Below are 25,957 nucleotides of genomic sequence, written 5' to 3' on the forward strand. Positions count from 1 at the left end.
CAGTAATTTATATTTGATGATCAAGCAGCCATTGACAGTCCAGCTGCGCTCAGTCATGAAGTGAATGAATAAATATGACATCGATAGTCTTGTTATATAATGATTATGCAAGTCAGTAATGGTCTCCTTTTCAAAAGGTAGGCAGATTTGTATATTTTTAATTGTTCTAGGCAGCTAAGCCATTTTCAGTGCCTTTCCACAGTCATGCTCTGTAGCAAATGAAAAACAGTTACAGCAGGTGTATAATGAATGCATATGGCCCAATTATGTTCAGCACATCCATCTAGATTTGCACTCAACAACAATCAACAGGTTTAATTTCTATATAATATAAATCATTTTCTTTGCAGAGGCATCTGTGGCAGAAATATAAATCCAGCTTTAAGTCTAACACCCAGAGCACCAGACCCTTCTCCAGATAACATGCAGTATCAGTATTGTTACGAATGAAACTTCTGTTGAAAACTAAAAAGTGAGCTATGTTTTGGCAGTGTGCTATAGCTAAATAAAACATTACTGTTCACCCTTGCATTGCTTGTTAAAACTGACTTTGAGTCTGTTAAAAAGTTCATAAGAAATCCCCTTGTGTTTCTTCTTCTTCTACATGGAAACTGAAGGTCAGAGATGAATACTTGAGGTACAGTGTAACATATTTAAAAGCAGTTCATATTTTAGTTAATAAAAATGTCAGCATCCATTTGTCACTTAAAATAATATATGTATAATGTATAATAAAATGTATGAAAATGTAAATGTATAATTATACATAATACATCAGACATTCTATTAAAAAATGAATAACATGGCAGCCATATTTAAACATTAAAATGAACAGCACTGAAGCACATTCCCTGTTGTAAAATGTATAGTATGTAAGTTTGGATGAACTGCACATTGGGTCGACATTTACGCTACACAGGGCAGATCTGATAAAACAATTTTTATCACGTATAGGGTTGCGAGGCTCTGATTGTGAGGGGGGAAATCTTTAACTAGAAACAAATCCTGTTCCAGAAGGTGTACATACCATTATTTCTCCTGTTGTTTCCATTTCACCCTGGTGGATGAAAGCCACATTAGGGACTCATGAATTGGGTGCTTTCAGCTGATAGGCAGATGGAGCATTGTTGGTACTGGTTTTATGCTCTTGAAAGCCTCAGTTTACAGCGCAGGGCAACATTTAACTAAATGGAGGCAGAAATAAAAAGGCTGGTGACACCATTACTCATTCTCATTATCTAATTCTCAGAGCTTTGATATTAAGTTACATGTTTTTTTTGTTGTGCTGGCACATATGTTCTGTAGATATGCAATATGACATGCAATATGACAAAAGCAGCGGATTGAAGAATTGTGTTGTGAATATCAAAGAGGAGTGCTAATGCAAATTTTATTCATATAGGCTTGAGTGGAAGCAGTAATAGATGTTGACTCTGAGTTGGAGTTTAAAAAAACATTAGTTTTTCATCAAATAAGCTTTATTTTATAGATATGCCTGCAGCTCAGACTGGTGGTCAACTCCCCGTAAAAAGTATTCTAGTAGTTAAATTTGACTTCTTTTCCAGTCATTCTTTACATATTTCTTTATTTAGAGATGGGATGAGACTCAGTCTTTGAAAACATTAAGAACATTTATTTAAAATGGGGATAAAGTGCTTTTGAATTGAGTGGAATTGAATAAATAAAATTCACTGCATCCCTCTTTAGTTGCGCACCTTTCTGTGTTCCATTGTACCCCTTAATTTGTATTCCAAAGTGTTTTTCTTTTAAATTATCTTTGCTGCACTTAACTGAAGTGACAGTTCTTCTAAACTGTTCAGTCAGAGATGATATATATGATGAATTAGTTTCTCTATAGTTTGTAAACAGTCCTTTACATCAATTTTACACTATGTTCACAAGCATCAGGTACTTGTAGTAGATAATTAAGGTAATCAATCATTGAGGTGTCAGAATGCCTTCAGGATATTCTTTAGTGATCTTTTATATGTGCGCTTTAATCATAGACTGTATATAAAGATGGATGTAGCGAGGTGGGGACCTCACCTGTTGGTTTACACTGGAGCTGGTTTGAAGCCCAGAGTTGCTGCTTATGGTTTGGCACCACCTTTTCCATTTGGAGCCAGGACCTTCCAAATAAGGAGTGTGGAGTGTTCTTTGATGCTCTGGAAACACGCCCCGCTGCCTCGAACTGAAACAAAGGTTAGCTTAGGCTGGAGATATACTTGCTTTTTAACCACGTGTTGCACCAGCAGCATCCTGAACATAACTGTTCACATACTTGCTATTATGTACTTTGTCTGTTATTGGAGGATTCCACAGAGAACTAAGGATATAAAGAGGAATTCCAGAATTGCATGATGTAAAATCCAACAAAAAAGCAAAGAAGAAGAATAAGAAAAATAAACATAGCAACACTCAAGAAGGTTACTTCTTTGTTAATTCAAGCATATTTGTCACTGGGCAGCAGCAATGACATATCATACAAATGCTGGTAATTATGGACTTAGTCTATTAACTTGTCTTTCCACCGTTATTGTTGCTGCTTTCAAAGCCTACTGACCCCCTGACCCTGTCACATCCCCATACTGTTCCTACACTGCCCCTACCATTCATATGCATATTGCATCTTGCAGATGTGTCGCGTTAATTTCTGAGGACGTGCACAACCAACGCTCCAAACGGACGCAGGATACACGAGGAAGCCATCATGCGAACTCGTGGTTAAAAGTAAGTTACTGGGAACACTGAGTGGCGCACACTTGGACTAATGTTAGCTACTTTAGCGAAATTGTGCTAACAGGGCAGGTATCGTAATCAAGAAACATTAAACATAACTACTGAACTGTGAGTCATGGAGCCGTGGAGAGCAGCAGGTGTCAACCAATGCCCGCTCAGCAGACATCAAAGCTACTATAAGTCTTCTGACCACCAGCACACTTATTAGAGGACCTGTATTTGAAAAAAGTTGAAAAAAAATGGACTTGACGCTTTTTAAATGGGAGTCAATAGGAACCAGAGATTTTTTGGAGCCAGCATGTAGTAGCAGTCGGTGGCATCGCACTCTAATGTACGTCCGCTTTGGCTTTGGCTTCATCCTCAGGCTGTGATGTTAATGTGATGTGGTGTGATGAAGTTGTCACTCGGCTTTCATACACCATACAGGCATGTACTGTGAAACTGAAATGAACAGCTCTTAATCTTGCATAAACAGTTCCTCACCAAGTCTTCTAAAATAAATGAGCAAATAACAGTGAGAATCAGCCTTTAACATGCATGCTGCTAAAATCACAGTTGTGTACAATTAGTACAACAAAGAACAATCTAGACCAATTAAATCTCAGTTAAGTCTGACAGTGAAGAAATGAGTTTGAGGTGTCCAGAAATAGCTGCATAGCATAGTTGTTCCATCATTTTTTCATTCATCCAACACATTTGTTTTCTGGTGTGTAATGACTGTTACAAGTCCAAAATGTTTTGGTTGTTGATTGGTCTGTTGTATTTACTGTTGTCAAATGGTCTGAAGCAAAGGTGAAATGACTCTTAAACGAGACCACCAGCAGCTATTAATCTTGATTTGTCCACCACTGGTTGCACAAACCCCCTAAAACAGCTTATGCTTATGCCTTCAGCTTGACAATAATTGCTAAAAAAAAACTTAAAATAGCCTGTGTTTCATTATAACCATAAGCAGATTTCTTTTTAAGTTGCATGAAAAACCGATGGTCCTCTCTGCAGGATGTGTACACAGTTTTTCATGCTCTGATAGTTGCTCAGTGTTGTGTTAAATATGAAGTTCCTCTCAGTAATATGGTGGAGTCAAGAAATTGATTTACTTTCCATTAAGAGCACTATGGAGAGAACTGACAGTGGACTTTAACAATTAAAGCAAATTCAAGGGAATGAGGTGAAACAAACTGTTTATTCTCTAGTGAGCTCAGATCGTATTGAGGCAGCTCGACTAATTGGTGTCATATTCACTGATGTGTTACGTGACCTCACATGCAGTCTCACAACAAACTCTGTAATCCATACAAACAGAAGGCTATTTATCTTACACATTTTTCTTCAAGTCCTTTTAAGGATAAATTAGGAGCTAAAGAAAAAAATCCATGTCAGGCGCATGATTCAGGCTCGGGAGAAGTAGAAGACACTAAAAGAGAAAATAACTTTAGTTGAGAGGTAAAAGTGCAAGCTGAAGGAACTGAAACTCAGGTTACTGGTGGTGGATAAAAGCTTTTCCTCTGCTCCACATGCATCTTTGGATTGTTCGCACATTTATACCTGCAAACAGCAGATCTGATGTGACATGATTGAACTCCTCAGATGTCAGCGTAAGGCATACGGTATTTTACAGCTGAAACGGGCAACGCAATCTCGGAATTTATGTATGTTATAAATAAAATAGAAACTACATCTCAGTGAGGCCAAAATCTGTGGAAACACTTTTAAACATGTGCAGTTTACGGGGCCGGGGACGGTCATAAACAATGCATTTCTTTCCTCGGCTCCTGACTAAATGACAGCTGTGGGAATGTAAAAAGAACCTTATCAATTTTTCACAAAATGGTTAAAAAAACCCAAAACAACCAGAACAGTAAATACTGCCCAACCACAACCAACTCTGCCCAAATTAAAAGAATAACAAAATCCAAAGACACCAGTATTTTTTTATAAGATGACAATACAATACATAATCACATTATTTAAGGCAGTAGTTGTGAGAGACTTTTTGAAAAGGAAGGAGACAGTGCATGTATCATCCTAATAAGTCTTGGTTTTTGGATGACGAAATGAAATGAGGAGTGGATTTGTGTTGTTCTGTAGACACTGTGAGAAACATCAAACCCTAGCCTTCACTTAGGTATACTGAGTGTTCAAAAGCACAAACATTTGCTACAGACTGCAAAGGATGTAATCATGGCACGCTCGCTAGATGATGACATTGTGCTTTTATAATGAGCAGCACATCTATCAAATTAGATGCTGCAGATGCCCGTTTCCTTGTCCATCTGTCTTTACATGGCTGTAATCAACTGGCAAAGAAAATCACTATTAAGCCTAAAAGTAGCTTTGAATCAAACATATTGGAACAAACTGTGAGAAAGTCTTTACCGAGCATAAGCTCTGCCTGAAACTGTTGTTTTACTTTAACTCACATTAGACACATTCTTTATGGGTATTCAAATGTGTGCATTGTTTACGGTAATCAAAATGAAACAAGCACACATACTAACATACATTAGAGGGATTAGTGCAATTTGCACCAAATAAATGCATTAAAACAGCACAGAAACATGAGTGTACCATGTAGCGTTCCTCAGGTTTGAACAGCTGCCCAGTCCTTGCTGACATTTACTTTTTGTGTCAATTAACCTGTACGGTCTTGACTTAAGTAAAGCTTGTTTGGCATCTACTGCTCTGTCTCCTACGTTAGTGCGTTGTGGACTAGAAGCATCAGCAATCAGCATCAGCTGCTCTGTTATTGCAGTGGAATGTTGCATTAAAAAAAAAAAAGAAATGGTTATTGATTGTAGTCTGATGGCAAAGTTTTCCTAAAAACACCTTCATTAAATTATGTATTTGATGGGGTGATGCTGCAATAACACACTATCTTATTTGAAGTTAATTAAGTGTTGTTTTGGCTTGATTGGGGAACGTGAAGAGAGGCTCATAGGAGCCCGAAACAGCCCCCAGCAAGGCTGAGTTGGCAGGCTGAGTTGTTTTATGAGGCCAGAATATTTTTATTTTTATTTTTTTAGGAAGATAGTTTTTTTAACAACTGGCTGCTTGTCTGAGTAAATTATAATAAGTCAGATCAGCATCCAGAGAAAAAAACAAAAAACAAAATCTCATTTAGCACATTGGCGAAAAATGAATTCAAAATGCAAATTTGAATGTTATTTGGCTCTTGAAAGAGAATACACTTTGGCAGAATGTCATCCTGTTGTCAGAGACACCAGGCAGAGATGAAGCTCAGTCACCAGCTACTGGCTCCGTGACCACAGTTTTTCATACGGAAATTTAGAGAGAGGAAATAGGTAAAGCTGCTTCCAGTAGAATTTTAAACTTGATAATTAATTTATTGCACAATTACTAACAGCTAATTGGTTGGTAAGGAAATTGGCATGCTCTAACAGGCGATATGACAGTTTTGCCACTGGTGAACAACATCACATGTTTCTGCTTTACTGACGTATTTCCAGGTGACATGAAAAGAAATTGATCCTCTGAATTAGCTCCCTGAAATCACCACGATCTACCGAGACTGTTATTGTTGCTGCTGTCAGTTTCATTCACAAGGACATTAAACCATTTTTATACCAGCATTGATATTTCTGTGCCTTGAATGTAAAGAGGGAAGGAATGATTGTCAACAGTTTCACATGCTTTCTAGTTTAGCATGTACAGAAACCTGCAATTATCATGGTTACCATGGTTACCCCATAATTGCATTTAAACTACTTGTTTTATATATTGACGTAAAAAGTGTAAAATTTTGTGACTTTTTGTACAGTGACGAGAGCTTTTTTGGATCAGATTGACTGGTTGGCAGTCATTTTTCTTCTTATTCTTTTTCTGTCACTGGAAAACAACAATCTCTCCGTGATGTATGCTTTTTTTTTTAATTTGAAGAACAAATATACTCTGTCACTTTGTTTTCTGTATTCCATTGCAATAAAAAAAACAAAAAAACAAGCCAATTTTAATTAATCTTATTCTACTGTATTAAAGCACTGCTTTTTTTTTTTCCACTGAAACTTGCAGACTCCATCTTCTACGGTGGAAAGAGAGATCCGGCGTGGGTGTAGTGACATTTGCATTCAGCGCTACATTCGAAAGCCTGAGATAATTGGCCGAAATTGATTTGAAAATAGTTTTCTAGTAGCCTTTCTTGACATCTTTAACTGATTGATTAAAGTGGACTGTGGATGCTTACCCTGAAGTTGCATGTGGTATTTTACACCTAGAATTAGGTATAAAAGTGAGTTTGATGATATGTGAGAGCCTAGAAGGTAACCAAGAGGGATAAAAATGGAAAGAATATTACATTAGAGCATTACTCTCTTTCAGATGCCGGAAAGTGATATTATAAGGAAATCACAACAATCCCATACATGTCAGAACAAACATCAAGCCAACATAGCTGTGTTCCCTTCAAGGGTTTTCATACAGTCCCAGGACTTGCAGAGTTTGAGCAATCCTCCAGAGTGTCTATGCCTGCTGCGAATTTGCATTGGCACTCCAACTGATAACACCCACCAGTCCCCAACATGAAACTCCCTACACTGAGTCACTCATCAATTATACATGAGTCACTTTTGTGCTGTCTGAATGGAACATCTTCTTTCTTGGCTCGTTAATTCATTTAAACCAATGTGCAGCTCTGTAGACATCAGCGCAGCTTGACAGTTTGGGCATGATAATTTCACTTTGTTTATTCAACAGTGAAATGAATGATTAATAAGTTTTGTTTTGTTTTGTTTTTTTTTTTAATTTCGGTGCGGTTATAATGACCTAATTTTTACATTGTGTGACAGTAAGAAGATTAAGCAAAATCACAAAAGAGAGAAACAGTGTGGATACATCTCACGAGGTTGTCTTTGTTGCCGCGCTCGTTCATTTTTATCTCTAAGCACTATAGGCAGCATTAGCGGATGTGTTTCGGCTACAAGTGGGGAACTAGTCTGCTGACTCGCTGAAAGGCTGCTGCTTTTGAAGTGGGTTCTATATTCAGCACACCTTACTCAGTGATGAAATAATCAGGGGGTGTTGTCAGTCAGTGTTAGCCTTTTGGACTAGATGCTCTACAACACCAGTAGGGGGAGGCCAGTCATGCATAGGCTTGATGCTGATCAGGTTTGATGGCTCTATGAAAATGTTGTTACTCATTGTGCGTTAGTGTGCTATTTTGGAGGGTTTATTTTCCCTCATGTTTGTTTTTCGCCTCAAAATGTCCTGAACACTTTGTGCTCCGGAGCCTGTGAAGTGATGACTGTGTCATAAAAGGGCTTTCCATTAGCCTTCGGTTTGCAGCTTGGTTACACTGCACATCAGTGTGCATCACACATGCTGCCACACTCAAATCTAATTTATGAACCCCCCCAAAGACGTATATTTATACAGTATGTTGTCCACATCCCATAATGTCTTCAGAGGATGGTGCAGTATGTTTGTCCCAGTGGGCTTGACTGGATCTAAAGACCTTCATGTAAAGAGAAAGAGCTGAATGAAAACATTGTTTTTAGGGTAGAGAGTGTTGATATAAGGCCTGTTGAAAAGCAAGACTAATACTGTGAGACATATATGTCTTGTAACAGTGCTGCAGTAGAGTGTCTTGGTATAGTAACTTTTATATAATTTAAACCATCATGATCATTCAATTGCATGATTTTAGCAACCTTTTTGTAATTCTGAAGATATGGACTTTTTTTCAATGATCACATTATATAGACTTGCAGCCCTATAGGTCTGTAGCTTACTGTTTAAGTTGGTTTCACTATCAAATAATAAATCTGGTAATATTCTATCTTCTATATTATCTCATTGTCAACAAATCCCATCAAAAGACCAAAACCATCAGCTAAAAAGTGTGTTTTCTCTGTAGCCTGATGTAGCTTATTTCTCTGTTGTTGTCCAGAAACTATTAAAAACACATCAGTGAGCCACACTGCCACACTGGGTGACATGTCCCTTCATATGAGCGTGGCCACTGTAGTACATCATGAGTCAATCCCACATACACCATTCTGCTGCCAGAAATACCCTCTAGAGCAATTGCGGATTCATCTGCAACTGAAAATAGTAACAGATGCACAATTTACTCCTGTTTATTTGCCAAAAAAATATATCAAGAGACAGAGTGACACATGGTTGGTTTTGGTCTTTTTATGAGATTGGTTTAAAATAATAAAAAGAGCCTCATCCTTTAAGTGCTTTAGTGTAAATTAGATATGACTTGTGGCCTAAGAGATTGTTCTGGTCAGTTCAGGCTTCAGTAAAAATCACATTTTATGTAAGAAATGCAGCTCAAAATGCTTTACATTAAGATGTCAGAGATCACTTTTCACTCTGCCCTGCATGTGGAGCAGCTCTTGTCTAAGAGGTTTTTGCAGATGAAGTCCACTATTTCCATTTATCTCAACTCTCGATACAAGCCTCTATAAATAACTCCCACGCTGATTTTATGTTTACAGCTTGTAATTCTGTGAACACCGAGTACCTGTTGGTTATTATGGAACGAGTAAATCTGCCACAGAGAAGTAGCATGTGAATACATCGCAAGGGGTTTCTACAATAAGTCAAAAAGTAGACTCCACTGAGCATTGTTTGTCTATACCTACTTAATTATATTCAGTGTCAGGGGAGGACTGGAGCCTAGTAGACTGTAGGTGTATGCGGTGTTCAATTGATGTGTAGTATTGTGAAGCTGAAACAAGGAAAAGAAAAGAAAAGAAAGAGAGAAAAAGAGAGAGAGAGAGAGGCAGAATGAGGAGCCTGCTCAGGTGCAGGACACGCATGGCCAAATGGCTCTCATCCTCCTACGTCTCAGCCTGAAAGCAACCTGCAGCAGGAGGTGCACTAACAGAGACAATGGTTGCTACACACACTTATTCACATGATAGTCTTATATTTAATTGCCCTTTCCATGAATTATTTAAATTTTCTTTTAGTATTGATGAAGCCAGCACTGACCTGGAGCACTTAATAAATATGCTGCTGCTGCTGCTGCTGCTATTCAGTAGCCAGTGTTAGTACTGTGTTCTGTCTGGCTATTAACCTGGTCATTATCACTATGCTAATCCAGTTATTTGCACTGTATACTCCAGTATGTTATCAACCATAAATTATGTACTTTGAATGAGGCCATTACACCAAACTACTTGTGTTTGCCATCACTGTAAACTAATCACACACACGTAAACACACACAGAAACGTTTTTGTCTTTTGATGACATTACATGGAATTACATTCAGTCCATTGAAACTTACTTCCTTAATAATATGTGTCTGGATAAATAGATTTTTGTTCCCACATGCATGTTTTTGTAATGTTGGAGAAAACTGGAGTTAAAAAGAGCCACGGCTGTTACCATACCAACAAAAAAACCCTGTATATCACAGGTTCAAAAGAAAATTACTAATATTTTTTGGATTGGAGGAACCCACACAACAACAACAACAAAAAAAAAAGCCAAAAAATGTATTTGAAGAACAAAGGCCTATTTCTAGATAGATGAAAGATCTATTTGTTAAACGTAATTGTACAAAGTGTAGTAGAGAGGAACTCGAAGTGCAGAAAGTCAAAGTAAAGCAACAAAAGAGGCAGAACTTTGAGTCCACCAGGAAACCCGACACAACACCCAAAATGACTCTCAAACTACTGAACCACAGTGCTGCCCAGTAAATAAACTGTGAAAAAAGAAGGATGAGCAGGCACAGAACTGTGGTTAAAAGCCAGGACTACACCATTGATTACTTTGACAAAAGCTGTTTTTGTGCTTGGACACACCAGCACACAGAAATACAGAATTTCAGCCACATTTCAAACCCCAACCTGTTATTTACGTCCCCTAATAATTTACTGCCAAAGATAAAGCCAAACAGTTTTATATTGTACGTTATATACTGTATATCCACCCTATATCCCTGAGTCCTAGACCCAATAAATCTGAGGCAGAGAGATGATCCATGGTTAATGCAGTTTATGTTCTATCCACCAATCAGCATAAAGCTTCATAGATCTAATGAAAAGGCAGTCCATGGGGGAAACTCAAGGGGTGGCAATACACTAGAAATGAAATTGAAGTTTCACTAAATGGAAGCGCTGTTGAATACAGCTTGAATATAGCAAGCTGTGCTCTCCTTCAAACTGCATTTCTGTTCATAAAATGAGCAGAAATGTTTGTTGAACTTTGCAAAAGTGTACTATGAGACCGGTGGAGACAGACAGTCTGTGCCTGTAATGTTAATCTAAGCGAACAAATCCTGTCCACACTTTGCCAAGTCTGATCTTGAACTCTTTCTCCCTGCAAATTAAGAAACAACTTCCATCTACTCCATGATATTTATATCTTATAAATACAGAAATATATAAATGCTTATCTAATTGCTTAGTTACATTTCCTGCCTGGTTCTTGACGCAATCAGAAAATCAAACCATTTTTTAGAATCGACGGGTGGTACACTGCTATTTTGGAAATTTCAATGCTTTGCATCAAGTCCCTTCACAGTGTGTGTCAACCTTTCAGTTCTTCCAGAGAGAGAATAATTGTGCATTTAGAAAAGACTTAGTTGCTTCATGCTTGAAACTTTGAAGAAGGCGTGTCATGGGGGGGCACATACTTGAGAGAGAAGATACTTGCTTTCTTGGATGCTTTACTCATCTGAAACTTTCAAATGACGAAAGAATAGGGCTTTACTGTCTAAATATGTGTGGAAATTTTTAATCTCATTATGCAAATCATTGATTAGTGTCCAAAATGTTTATGCTGTGGGTTATCTTGATTGATTTTAATACATGAAACTGAGCTATCCCTTATTATGTTTTCTGTTTATTGTTCATTACCTTATATTGCAAGTTATACATTACGTCCCTATCTGTTCATTATTCTATGTAGTCTGTTGACATTAAAACTATCTGCAGCAATTTTCCCTCAAAGTTAAACGCACAAGCAAAAATGCCAAAAGATCATTAGTTCCAGCTTCTGAATTATGGAGATAGGCTAGTTTTCTTTGTCCTCCGTGATAGGAAACTAAATGCCTTTGGGTTTTGGACTGTTTTTTGGGGGAAACAAACCAATATTAAGATGTCAATTTGAGCTCTGGGAAGTTGTGATTGCCTTTTTTCTGACACATTAGAGACCAAATTATGAATTGATTAAACGAGGAAATACAGTGAGAAAAGTAATTACAGAGCAAAGTGGCCATTTTTCATAAATTGTTCGAACTATGGCTAAAAGCGAGAATACCGTGACCGGGTCTTTACTCAAGGTCATCTTACTAGAATTTTTGCAGTCTCTCAACCACATCTCACAGTTGTCATCACATGACCAAAGTATGGAAGTTTGGCTACGTGTTAACAGGTGATGCAGATCACCTGATCATCTCCTGGTAGGGAATCTTGAGATATAGTTGAAAGCTCCAGAAAAGGCTAGTAAATACCCCTTGAGGTAAGATTATTTGTCAAACTATTATTTCCAAAGTATAAGAATTAAAATTGTTAAATAGGAACATCAAAGTCTGTTTTCAGATGTCAGGAAGTACACATGTGTGAAAAAGATGTAATAAACCTTTTGTGGCTCCAGAGGGAGCTGTGTGAAATCTGATTAATTCCTCATCACTGCTTCAGGCTAGTGGCCCGAGCTACTAATAAGCATAACATACCAGAATCTGTACAGTAGAGTGAATAGAGTGGAGTTGCATTGTGGGTAATGTAGGCAGCAGGTTTTGACAAGGAAGAAGAATGCATGGAATGAAAAAGGTTGATACCCCACGTTCTGCTGCATCGCTTTTGATCCATTTTTTCATTGTGTCCATTGTGAGTTTGTTAGTTAAAAGTCAAACTTTTTGACATATTTTTTACCATGTTTGGTAACATCTTTAAAAAAATGAAACATGCAATAAAGTATAATGGAAATTTTTCAGTTGTAATATAGCTGACATTCCTAATCAGGTCACCGAATTTTACGGGTCACAGAATTCACCTGTTATCTCCTATTATCTCTTAATTATGAGATCCAGATCACTATAAGATCCTTCCTTGTAATTATGAGATAGTTATCTTGTAATTATAACTTTCAATTATGAGATATGGAATTTATAGGTACAAGACACAGTAAAGGTCTCCAATTGTTCTTCCCCTTGGTGACTGCAGTGTGCTCTAACTGGAATGTAAACTAATGCAATTTGCCTTCAGACATTTGTTTTTAAGATTTATTATCCTGGATTATATTCATTATTCTCATACCTCAAATTCGTACCGTTTACGCCATCTAGGAGCTGTAGTAATTATGACCCAGGGACTTGACAAATGACCCATAGGAGTGTAATATGCCACTTTCCAAAACAGTTACAAAGCACTGTTAAAAAATAATTATGTTATATGATGTGACAACACTGTGGTTAAGGTCTTGCTAGGTTTAGGCATGAAAACCACTTGGTTAGGGTTAGAGAAATATCATGGTTTGGGTTAAAATGAACATACATGGTTTCCAATTTCTTAAAGTTACGCAAGCGTCGTCATCATGGCAACAGTAAACATCACAACATTACAGTTTTCAAAAAAATGTCCTGACTCACAGTTGGAAACATGACACTTGCAGTTAGAAACTGAAGCAATCAGCTGTCTCCTGCAGCTAAGTTTACTTTTTCCCATCTAACTATCCAACCATCTACCCAACCTGCCTCCTCCTTATAAGGAAAATGTCACCTTATATTGACCAGGTCATAATTGCTATATCCGCTAGATGGCGTAAACATAACTATAGGTTGTTTTTGCCTGCTGAATTTTAGACCTATACTGTTGTTTTTCTTGTGAGGATGGGCTGGTCTGAGGACAAGTAGCTTACTCTCTGTTTGCTCTGCAGTACTGTATTAGTGAGCTGAAGTCCACACTGACAGCTCTACATAATGAGGGCGAGCGGGGGTGTTTACTTGACTCCAGCCCCGAGGCTTTCATCTACTGTCAGGTCAGTGGCCATCATGTTAGCCAGCGTGAATACCCAAACCATGGCACTGTGTTGTGTTAGCTGGATCTTTTTTTTTTTTTTTTTACCAGATGTCAAAGCTATCGCACAGCATACATGTACGCTCAGCTGAGACATGGCTGTTATTTGCATGGGTTCATTCACTGCTGCAGGGCCAGGTATCAATCAAACTATGCAGCTGGGGCGTGACCAGATCTGAATACAATGGAGAGACAATCAATTGTAAAAATATACAGAATTAAACTGAAGTGAATCAAAACTATATATATCTATTTTATGTAATTTAGTCATAATTTTGGGCTGTTTTGTTTATTCAATGAGGCATAATCAGGACAGAGAGTCTTTAATTTTCCCTCCCAATTCACTCTCCTACATTTCTGTAGAAGAGTTTTGGACGTCTGCCAAGTTGACACAGTTTCTTCTGGTTAGTCAGAGAGAAAGTTGACATTTTCTTGCCAGTTTTTCAGAAAAGCGTGGCACTGTAAGTTGTATTGTTCAAAAAGGGCCCGCTAAAGTGATCTAACAGAAACTTGTATAAGTGATGAACTAAACTGGCGCGTTTCCATCTCTCAGCAGAGACAGAAGCTCTTTGTCTTGCCCCTTTTCAAATGTGTTCATTTGGAGAATTTTTTTATCCTGACACGTCTACTACACTGTAAAAAGGCTGATCACTCCAAAGTGTGTTTAATCCAGGTTGCAGATGGCAGTGTTTAATTTAGTGGAATGACTGCTAGTTGAAGAACCACAGAAGAAAGATTTGCGCCAAATAATGGTTGAAAAATCCCATGGGGAAAAAAACAAAACAAATGTACTAGACACAGACAGTACGTGGAGTTGTGTTTATGGCCTCTAGATGAATGTAAATTCAATATTTACTCCTTTCAGCTCTGTTTTTTAATGTCCAACAACTCTTGAAGGAAACATCTGGTGCTTTAGCTGTTAAATGCTGCCACTATTGTGTAAGCTTGATTTAAAGATAGCATTTGTGAATACACACATTTCTTTTTATTAAATATAATGTAAGCCTCACAATTTTCTGGAATAAACACTCTTACATAGGCCAGGCCTGCTCCCCTTGGGTACAATTGGATACTCTATTTTGATTATCCATGTAATGATACAAGACAATTCTCTACATGTAGTTTTTTCCCATCAGAATATCAAACATCAAAATAAAATAAAGACAGCCTTTTGAAGCGTAAGTCTCATGGGACAAATGTTAAGATAATGTTTTGTGCTTCAAATCCAATATCACTGAGATAACTTTTTTTTTTTTTTTTCCTCTAACAGAGTACAACAGAGCATATTGCAGACCACACGCTCCTCCTCAGCTTTGAAGTGTTTTGAGGATTAGACTGGATCTCAGCATGGTTAGTCTGCTGGTGTCAGATAGATCAGTGGTGACTAGATGTTCGTCTGAAGACGGGGGTGAGCATCTGCCAGCAAATGCTTTGAAAAAGGGGCTCATGTTAATGACTTTGCCGTCAGCAGTTTATCTTATCTTTCTTACAGTCATAAATGAGCACTCCCAGCTCCAAATATTCTCTATATGCCTCTTGTGAGTTCCCAAAGGACGGCTCTTTAACACGTAGGAGTGCTTCTGCAGCTCACACACGACAGAAATGTAATATCTCGAATGGGAATTATATGGGAAAAAGTTGTGATGAGTGCTCTGTGAGCATAGCGTGATAATGACGACCCCTCCTCACATCCCTTCCCATCTGTCTTTGTGTTTGAACAGTATCAGAGTCCCTGAGGAGCTCCACAGACCTGCAGCTCTGTCACTGCCCTCCCTCATGTTCCACAGCTCACATCCAGGTGTGTGTGTCCGTTTGTGTGTCGATTGCATTCGTACATCTGTGTTTGTGAAGTGCAAGACGCAAAATGCAATTCCTCTCGACAATGAATCAAGCAGATTTAAATCATCAGGAGGGTTTTTTTCTCCTTTTTTTTTTTTTTATCTCGCAGAAGGTGGTTTCAGTCCCTTTGCCAATTAAGGAGACATAATAGATATGCTTCCATCTCATTCAGGCCAGCATCCTTGATTTACAGACCTCAGCATTTCACATTCATTGTCTGTCCCTCATCTCTGAGGCAGCTGTCGGGTGTGATGTGGTGTGTATAAGTAGGTCATATTATTCCACATCAGACTCCTGGTGCTCCACATCAAGCTAGAGTAATTTCACTGATGTCTTATATTTACACTGCTCTCTCCACTTGACTGAAGACATTCTTCACTCTCTCAGTGAATTTAATGCGATCATGTTGGACTGTTTAAAGTCGTCATGTTATGTTTGATATTTACACGGGGTCAGCCTCTAGTTATGATGGGATATCAATATGCGTCTGTTTTGACAGTATTGTCAGTTTTAAATAATCTGATTTTAATTTCAAGTTATTTTAGTTTTGAAGAAAGTTTGTTTCATTTTAATTTCTTTTGTTTTGTTTCTTACTGTGAAAGAAACTATTACCTCCACTGCAGCTAAACAGGAAAACATTGTCGGTCAAGACACAGAGAGGAAATTTTTTTACTAAAAAGACTAAGTGAGGAAAATATCCACTTTATTCAACTAACTCAGACAGCTGAAGCCTCATATTATCTTCAGATAATCTTTGAAATGCATTTTTGCTCTAAATGAGGGCTGTGAATTTGTCCCCAATCACATTGTAAGTGCTTTGGGAGGGGATCTTTCAATCTTCTAATAGTCAGTATGAACAGGAGGAATGATTATAGAAAGCAAAGCCTGCTTCAATGGTCCTTTGTGCACCTGACTATTGATTTTAGACAGACTTGAAAAAAAAATGTGAAAAGATCCTTTGATAGTCTCTTATTAAAAAAAGAAGAAAGATATTTGGAAAAATATCAGAAATGTTCTCTGTTCCTCTGAGCCTCTGAAGTGTCGGCACACAGCTCCATTCAAAAGTTTGGACACACTTTCTCATTCCTAATGACCCCCAAAAAATATTTAAAAAAGAAACATAAAATATAAATTTCTCCTGTTTTGGGTCCATATTTTTTCTCACAGCAGAGCTCAGAAGAGGTGATTTAGCTGTAACACACACACAAAAAAAACAATTTCAGTCCCACGTTTAATACATACAAAAAGAACTCAATCCACCACCGCTGTCGAGTATCACATGTTTTATGAGACGAAGAAACGGTCTGTTTTGTACCATTATAATACAGTTTGGCCACAAGCTTTTGACACTCTTTGACACTCAACATGTGCAGTCTATCGGGTTCATGCATTTTAAAGTGAGTTCCTAAGCCTGCATGCATTTGAAATTCCACGAGGAAACAGCATACAGAGCAGCAATTTACAGAAGGTAACAAGAGTGTCACGCAAGCGGCGCTAGCGGCATACTAATGTTTAGTAGGTACCGTACCGCACGTACCGTTTTTTTTACCATCTTGGTTTAAACACTTAACATGAAGTATAGCTGAGGCTGATGAAAATGTCATTAGCTCTGGATCAAACAAAGTCATTACACTTCACCGAGAGCGGAACAGGTCTATCAAATTTCATGGCAACCTTTTCAATACTTGTCAAGACTTTTCACTTAAAACCACAAATGTGGAAGTCATGGTGGCGCTAGAGGTCACAGGATCACCCAAGACATTACGCTTCATCCTTTGGGAGCCATGAGTTTATGTTTGAAATTTCACACCAATCCATTCAAAGGTTATTGAAATATGTCAGCCCGGATCAAAATGGTAAACCAACCAAAACACGTACTGAAATTGAAATCCCTAGAGCCACACGCAATAATGAATGGTTTCTGCTGCAAAAAAATACCAGAATGATCACCAGTCAGATTACTATCCAATATTAAAGCCTCTCTGAGCAAATCTGAACACGTTTACAGAAGCAGTCACTGCTTTAAAATGACAGGTCTGTAGTATTTTATTATATCCATAGTGTTGTAAGAGCTGAGAGCATCTTGTCTTTCCACTTATGGGTATTTTTGACTTCTTTTAACTGGAACCCTTTAGGTGGAGTGTGTAAGATACTGAAACTGCGGTTTAAATGTAAAAAAGGGATGCCTTTGAAAGCTCTAGTGAACCCCTTGTCCTCTCCTAGATCAGAGATGTAGACATTTATCACTGTGCTCACTCTATTCCTTCTGCTGTGTAAGTGTTACTGTCCACTGTTGCTGTTTCCAGAACCACTTCTGAATTTTAGGGCCACGGACTGAGAATTTGAGGGCTCTCTAACCGCTGCTGCCTTTGTCGTGGATATCTTTTGTTTAGTGTCACTGCGAATTGGTCAGTGATGTGTGAAATGAAACCTGGCCTTATTCTGCTGCTGCCTTGCCCTGTCTTAACCTTGTCTTTTATGGACTGAATGTTGCCAATGGAGGCTGGAGCTGTACAGCCAGTTTTTTCTCTGTGATGCTGATCCGCTGCCTGGTGCATCGTAGTGACGTCTGTGAAAATAAAACTAATAAGATGAGATGTGCTTTGCAAGAAATCGGTGCATCAGAACAGGTGAGGAAAGAGAGGATTGTATCCTTCCATACAAACACACTCACACAAGAAGCATGGCTTACAGTATGCAGAGGCACACATCCTGTGTTGACGAGAAATCAGTTAGAATGTATGAAAGCATTATGAAGTAAAGCAGATTGTTGGCAGTGTTGAAAAATGGTACCAGGAAGAAGTAATTAAATCCAATCCACAGGCTGTCAGTCAGGTTGGCAGACAGGTGATGCATGTGATGCAGACACACAACCAGCCGAGGATGGCGAAGAAGCGACCAATAGCTGTACCTCAGTGTTGACAAACAGTGCATTTCAGGCCATAGAGGTGAGGAAGGATTTAATGTCTGTCTGCTCTGAGCTTCTTTTATAAACCTTCTTTTAATGCAGCTTCAAAGAGAAATGGTTTAGAGGCTTCAGAGTAATCCAGGGCATCTAAACAACCACAGACCACAACAAAAGAAGAAGATTTAAAGCAGCAGTCTGTCACTGAGAGTTTTGTTGTGAGAAAGCAACAAGTGTGTCAAAAACTTCCCTCATGATATGGCTGCTGATGTACAGCAGCTAGAGGGGAATGGACAGGATTGAGAGATATATATTAGACCACTAATACTCACGCCGTTCGAAAGTGATTGAATGTGAGTTTTGCTGGCACCTTGACACCTCCTGAGCCGGATGGAAACATGTTGTTCCTGACAAGTAGTATGACAGCTGCAATCCTGCTTTTTTTGAGTGACAAATCTCAGATCACAGGCGACTCACTCAAAGAAGAAAGCGGCACCAGAGGAGGGCCGCTGAAAGATTCAGCTCCTCTTCTACTTTGGGAGAAAATGAAAGTTAGAGTTCTACTTTTGAGTATGTTATTAAACCTATTTTTGTATTTCTATTTAAGTTGTGTATACGCATGGAGTATGGTCAAAGTAAAAACACTATAACACAGACACTGTGCTCAGTTTTGCTGGATCTGAAGCTGTGTGTGACTTTCCTGTGTAAAGACAGACAGCTTTTTTATTCCCTTGGTAACCCAATTCATTGTTTATCACCCCCAACACAGCGATCATCTGGGCAGTCCATCACAATGCCTGTGGTTCAAAACACAATATTTGACACGGCTTCAGAACCGCTCCACTCCATTGTGCTGAAGAGCCCAATGACGTGTGTCACGCGTCACTCTCTACTGCAAGTAAAACCTGTTCTTAACGCTAATCTTTTACCGATCATTGGACTACTTTTATCTTGCCGTTTTAAGTTTTACGTTTTAACAGTTCTGTTGTTCTGTGAGTTATTCTTGGTCTGAAAACAAGCTATTGTGATTGTGTGTGTGGACTGCAAACTTGCTTACCCACATTTAAGGGATGATATTCACCACCTGGACTACGAGTTCTGAGAAAAGGTAAAGCTCGTTGACAGCTGTGTCTCTGTAGCAGCTGTGTAAGCAAAGCATATTTTATATATGCAATCTTCCACTCTTAGCTGCCTGATCACCCACCTCCCTGGTGTCCCCGATGGTCTCGGGTACTGCAGCCACCCTCCCTTGGCTGGCCTTCTTGCACACTGGCACTGTACTGGTCTGCCCAGACAATCTAGCAGCCAAGGAGAGTGGCCAGTCCTCTGAATGTGGGCTGTAGGCAGGAGCAGTGGGTACCACCACTGCTGCATTGGACCTGGACGCTACAACACTGCAGATGGTCACCCCAATGCTGCCAGATGATCCGGGGGTTTGTATCGGAACCAGGCCCAAGGCCCCGTTTTATAGCTCCACACCAAACTGAGCCAGTCCATAGATGCCACCGTCCTGGACAGAGGTGGTACAGTGCGGCTGCAAGAGAAATTCAGTTGGGACTTCCCCACAACCTCCCTTAATTCTGTCTAACCGATATGCAATCCTGCTGGATGAGGTCCATCCTGGCAATGCCACTGCAGTCCCAACTCCATCCGACCCGGACCCCTCTTTGGCTATGGCACCTCCCGTCACCACTATGTCTTCTCCACCTGTGGCCAGCATTCATAGGATGGCCCGTCACTCCACCATGGGAATGAAAAATAAGCAGTTCTCTTTCTGGGGTATGGCCTCTTTCTCCTGTCATAGGATATTGATGGAGGCTGCAATCAGACACGCAGGGAATAATTTATCTTTCAAGACTGAGGCCGTCTTCTCACCCCTGTCTGCCTGCATAGACCCTCCAGCCTAGTTAACTGAACTCAACACAGACGGAGATAACTGAACATTCAATGTCCTGTCTCCTGTCTCCAACTCCCCCCCACACTACATTAATTATTGGAGATTCCATAACCAATCATACATTGTTTCTCTGGAGATATGGTCCCTTACATCCTGGATAAAATCCAGGATCTACTGCCCTCACTCCCGACCTCTATTAAAAGAATAATAGTCCATGTGGGGACAAATGACACAATCCATCAGGAGTCTGAGTGCACCAAAAACAATTTTAACCTCCTTTATTTTTGAAGAACTGTGGAAAGTCTGTTTTATATCAGGCCTCATCCCCACTCTTGGTAGCTGGCCATTTTAGTAGAATCCTCAGCCTTCACATCTGACTCCAGTCTTCCCGCAGGACTCACAACATGGGCTTTATTGACAATTTTAATTTGTTTTGTGATCATTTCTTTCTTTTTAAAGGAGATGGGATCTATCCCAACAAGCAGGGTAGCCAAATGCCATTGGTGAACTTTCAGCATGGAGTGCAGTCCCTCCCATGTGTCTCACTGTTTACGTCTCACACACACACCCTGGATCCTCCCTCTTCCTCTACAGTACAACCTCAGCATACTGTTTCCCATGAGAGGTCCCCCCACAGGTCCCGCCTGTCATTTCAACCCCTATCCAACCACACTCATTTCTCTGTTTCTTCTATTAAGCCTAAACCTCCCACTCTCACACCTAGGGACATACCAGTCACAATCACTGACAGATCTGTATTCTATAGCAAAGCTAAAAATAAAAATGCCATAGTGCCTAGACCAGTCATGACAAACAACACTATTATTCCATTAACTGTGCACAGCAGCATAATCCACAAAAACTGCAAATGGCACTTTTTAATATTAGGTCCCTGTCAAACAAAGCTTTCAACTCAATTCAATGTATTATTTATATAGTGCCAAATCATAACAGAAGTTATCTTCAGGGCACTTTTCACGTAGAGCAGGTCTAGACCATACTCTTTGATTTACAGAGACCAAACAATTCCCCCCTGAGCAAGTACTTAAGGTCAACGACCTTATTGTAGAGCACCACCTAGATTGTATGTTTTTATTGGAAACTTGGCTGAACTCTGATGCACCTATTGTCCTCATCAACGTGGCCCCCTCAATATATGACTTTTTTTTCTGTAGACAAGGAAAAAGGAGAGGAGGGTTAGCTACTATTGCTTCTAAGGCCTTTGATAGCAGAAATGTCTCATTTGAAGTGTTTTTAGCTCTTTAGAATATCTTCCTACTGTTGTCAAATGCCAGTCACCCATACTAACAATTACTGTATATAGAGCACCAATATATAGCACCTTTCAAAGGCAGACATCACAAAGTGATTCACAATAAAAACAAACAAGCAAATAAAAAAAGTGAATAAGAGACAGAGCAACAAACATTAAATGCAGACATCCAGCTAAAAACACAAGGCAAAAACAGAAATAAACAAAATAAATTAAACAGAAGCAAGTCTAAACAAATGAGCTGCTTTTTAAAGGTGTCCACGCTGACCATGTAAGGCTTTGGATGTGATTACAAGGATCTTGAACTGGATTCTGAATTTGATGGGAAGCCATCATAAATACATCAGGATTGGTGTTACATGAGACCTTTTGGGGGACTTGGTCAGGAGCTTAGTAGCAGCATTTTGGACCACTTGTAAGTGGTTCAGGGATGTCTTGCTAAAATAGGTGAAAAGGGAATTGTAGTAATCGAGATGGGAGGAAATTAATGCATGCATAATCATCTCCATCTCAGCTATGGACACGATGGGCTTGAATTTAGCAATCAGTTAAATCTCAGTGGGCCGGAAATAACTACCTGCTTCACGAGGCATACAAACTCCTGTTTGAGAGTGTCTGACTGTTGATTTTTGATGTCATTGGTGCCAACATGGACAACAACTGCAGAGGTAGAGTTATGTTGTTAAATCAGCTGCAGAGCAGTGGATTTAATGTAGCCTAGCAAAGGTGTAGTCTCTCAGTTGACAACAAAGTCCAGAATCAAGGTCTCAGGAACGGCATCGGGTTAAAACCTTTAACCCTGTGGCTCTGGTCTCTGGAACAGTCTGTCTGAGGATCTGAGGGACTCCACCTCTGTTGACATTTTTAAAAGAAACCTTACATATCTTTTTAGCCTGACTTTTACTTCAGGTGTATCATCACTTGTTTTATTCATCTCTTGTTGCTTCATTCTTTTATTTGTTGTTTTGCCCTTTTGTGCCTTTGCTCACCTGTTTACTTGCTTTTGTTTTTGTCACATTGTCTTTCGTCATGTGCAGCACATTGAGCTATAGCCGGTATATGAAACGTGCTATATAAATAAAAATTGATTGATTGACTCATAAACGATACTGGCATCATAACAGCCATCGAGCAGGCTGCGGCATATCCCCTCCATCACTGCCATGCTCTCCAAACCACTCGTGTCTGTTAAATGATGTAGACATATTGTCAGTCTAGAAGCCACTGACTTAATCATGTCCAATCCTCTCAGAAATTATTTGATTGATACAATAATCAAAAAAAAAAAAAAGTTCAAGACAACTGTGCAGAATATTTTAACTCATCAGATGGTTCCTGTTGAATAGTCTCACCATTGGAAAATATTTCTGATTTACATATTGCTACAGCTCAATAAGACTAAAAGTCTACAGCCACCCTGGTGGTTCTGTGAGGCTCAGTGATGCTTTGAGCTAAATGTTAATGTCTGCATGCTAACATCGTCACAGTGATGATGCTACTGATGATTAGCAGGTGTAATGTTTATGAAATCTAACTTTTGCTAATTAGCACTAAACACTAACAGAGCGACAAACATTGCCATCCCTCGAGTCACGCTGCTAGCATGACTAAAAAAACTATGTACATGATTTGGGATTTCACAAGATGAAAAAGAAGAGAGGAGAACATTTATGTAAAACCAGTCCTTTTAAGTAGCAAAATGACTTGTTTACTTTTAATCATAAACCTTTGTCCACCCATTTCCCTGTTTTCCCTGTTTTATTTTTCTCCAGAACACAGTTATATAACCTTTATCAGTAAGGGCAACTAAATAGTGCGCTGAAGTAATTAATTTAGCTCTGAGTGCTGTGGAGTAATTATAGCTTATGCTCCCAGCAGAACAGCTTCAGTTCAGTTGCTGTTGAACATTAACTGTTTCCTTCAGGTCCTGCCACAATATTTAAATAGTCTGCTGGTCCAGACTTTCTTGAGGCCAGTCCAAATATTAAACTTTTGTTATACTAACTTATGTCTTCTTTGCTGTCTGATGTTGACTTTCATGTGTCCGCGGCATCAAACAAACAATCAACATCAAACTCCCTGGCAGGTTGACGGCAGTTAAGGTTAGTTTCTGTATTTTAGACCACAAATAAACATTCATGGAAACAAATTTCAATCACTTTGCCTTTTTGTGTAGTATTTTCTTTGTGCAGAATTGGAGATGCTGGACCAAGCTGTAGAGGTGACTCAAAGGCAGAAGTTTGCTTTAGTCTATAATAGGATCCAGCTAGAAAACACAATAAAAACAACTGCACCTGAAAGGGCAGACCACAAATAAACAGCCTTGAATTGTACTCTTACAACAGTAAAACACACAAACAGATAGCAGAGTCTAAACTAACAATGCAACATGTTTACCCTGTCTCTGCACAGTTTTAAAAGGTAACAGAACAGGTGTAAACAATCACTAAACAACACGGTTAGAATGAACTATTGACTGAAAGCCCTGCCTGCATCACACCAGGAGTTTGTTTCACATAAACAGACTTTAACCATGGCTTAGATCTAACAAATTGGTTGCACGTCATTGGTTCCCAAAAGCTGTCTAGTTTTGGCCTCTGTTGCTTAAAAGTAAAAAGAAGTCATGAGTAAATTTTTTGAACTTTAAAAAGATATGTATGAGAGAGAAACCCATTTAATCTGTGCAGTTTCTTCCCCTTTAGCACAAAACAGAGTGGGGAGTGTGAAAGAAGTTGTAGTTGCAATGATGTTTTACCTGCAAGAAATGAGTCAAGAAATATGCTTTTTCAAAGGGTTCCTGCGGTTTCTAAAACATATTCCCCATGTTATTGCTCACTCCACAATACTTTTAGTAGAATACAAACTGAGTCAAGTTTTCCCCTCTCCGCTGGCTGTCAGCAGGTGCCATTGATTGTTCCAACAGAAACAAAGCTATTGTTCTGAGGTAGCTTGGAGGTAGAGTTAAATTTAACATCTTAAAGTTAGTCAGTCTTTGTTTTTGTACAACAACAACAACAACAACTTGGATTAGACTACTATAACCAGCCCATCTATCCATTTACTGTGTATGCTTATGCTGTGAGGTGGTTGTAGCCTATCCCAGCACACACTGGGTGAAAGGCAGGGAACATCCCAGGCAGGTTGACAGTTTATAACAGGGTTAGCACATATTCAAGTCAAACTCCAATACTAAGTCCTGTCTAACTTAATAGACCAGTCTGACATCTTTGTGAAACCCTCTGCTACCTTAAATGGCTACTGCAGCACCCACAGTACCAGCTGTGTCATAATATGACCATAGACTGCCTCAAAAGCAGCACCTTGGATAGTTACTCCAGCCTCCTTAACCAGCAATGCGTAAATTCAAATGAAGTGTCATTTGAATTTAACATAGTGTGGGAGTTACTCTATAACAGCCTGTAAAAACAGGTTGTATTATACAAATTAGGAACAGCATATAATTAAGATATAACTCAAAATTGACACGTCCCTCGAACAAGTGAAAGTTAATCCTCATTTTATTAACTGATGTCATGGTGGAAGTGTGAGAAAGATGGCAAGAGACTAATGATTGAAGAGCCAGTGACATTTTCTTTCCCATATGTACAGAGGGAGTAAATTTTCGTTGACAGACTACGTCCCTTTCTTTTATGTGATTTTATGCTGCATTCACTTGAGATGGGAACTGCCTCTGGCATCATTCTGTTGGATGTAACAAAAACCAGGAACTGTTTTGTTACTGACTTTGGCAGAATCTCTTATGCTAAGACGGAAGTTTGCCAGAGACTTTTGTTGATGTTGTTATTATTTATGACCACATTTATGTGTGATACAATGTTTCTCACTTTAGTAAAAGAAAAAAAAATCAAATTACAACAGAAAAGACAGATAAACAGTTGGTTGGATAAATAAATGGATGGTATGAAAATGAAACCTTATTAAAAACCCTCAAAAAGCAGCTTTAATTGCCTAATCAATGTTCTGTTCTTTGGGCTCCATGGTAAATCATTTAATATGTTTTAATGTTTCAAATGTCAAATTAAATGCCATTATGTTCTGGCTCCACTCCAGTCAGAATCTTTTAGTTGAGTTTATGTCTTTTCGCTCAGAGTATCCAGAACTGAATTTGGATCGATTCCCTCTGAGTGCACAAACTTTTATGAATAAGTTTAGGTAACTCGTCATTCTAAAAATTAAATTGTGATAATCACATAAATAGATTAGAATGATTTATCAATAACTTGCATGTTCTCATCTAAAATCATAATTATATCAACATTCTTTCATTTTAAATATAAGAAAGCGAGACATTTG

The 25,957-nt window shown here is 38.9% G+C and overlaps 1 protein-coding gene across 5 annotated transcripts in view; it reads left to right on the forward strand.

Annotated features, from left to right (window-relative positions):
• asic2 (acid-sensing (proton-gated) ion channel 2) overlaps window positions 1–25,957 on the forward strand; it is a 406,881-nt gene that overhangs the window by 221,748 nt on the left and 159,176 nt on the right. The window contains exons 1-2 of one of the 5 annotated variants that reach the window (XM_067570536.1): window positions 14,819–15,137; window positions 15,451–15,527. The exons of 3 other annotated variants lie outside the window; for them this stretch is intronic. In XM_067570536.1, coding sequence (XP_067426637.1) covers window positions 15,077–15,137; window positions 15,451–15,527 — 138 coding nt within the window. In that variant the 5' untranslated portion in view covers window positions 14,819–15,076. Of the gene's footprint in view, window positions 1–14,818; window positions 15,138–15,450; window positions 15,528–25,957 lie in introns of those variants that run through there. One more of the 5 variants, XM_067570537.1, reaches the window with a different exon arrangement.

The sequence above is a fragment of the Thunnus thynnus genome, chromosome 17 (assembly GCF_963924715.1).
Source record: "Thunnus thynnus chromosome 17, fThuThy2.1, whole genome shotgun sequence".
In the NCBI taxonomy this organism is placed as follows: Eukaryota; Metazoa; Chordata; class Actinopteri; order Scombriformes; family Scombridae; genus Thunnus; species Thunnus thynnus.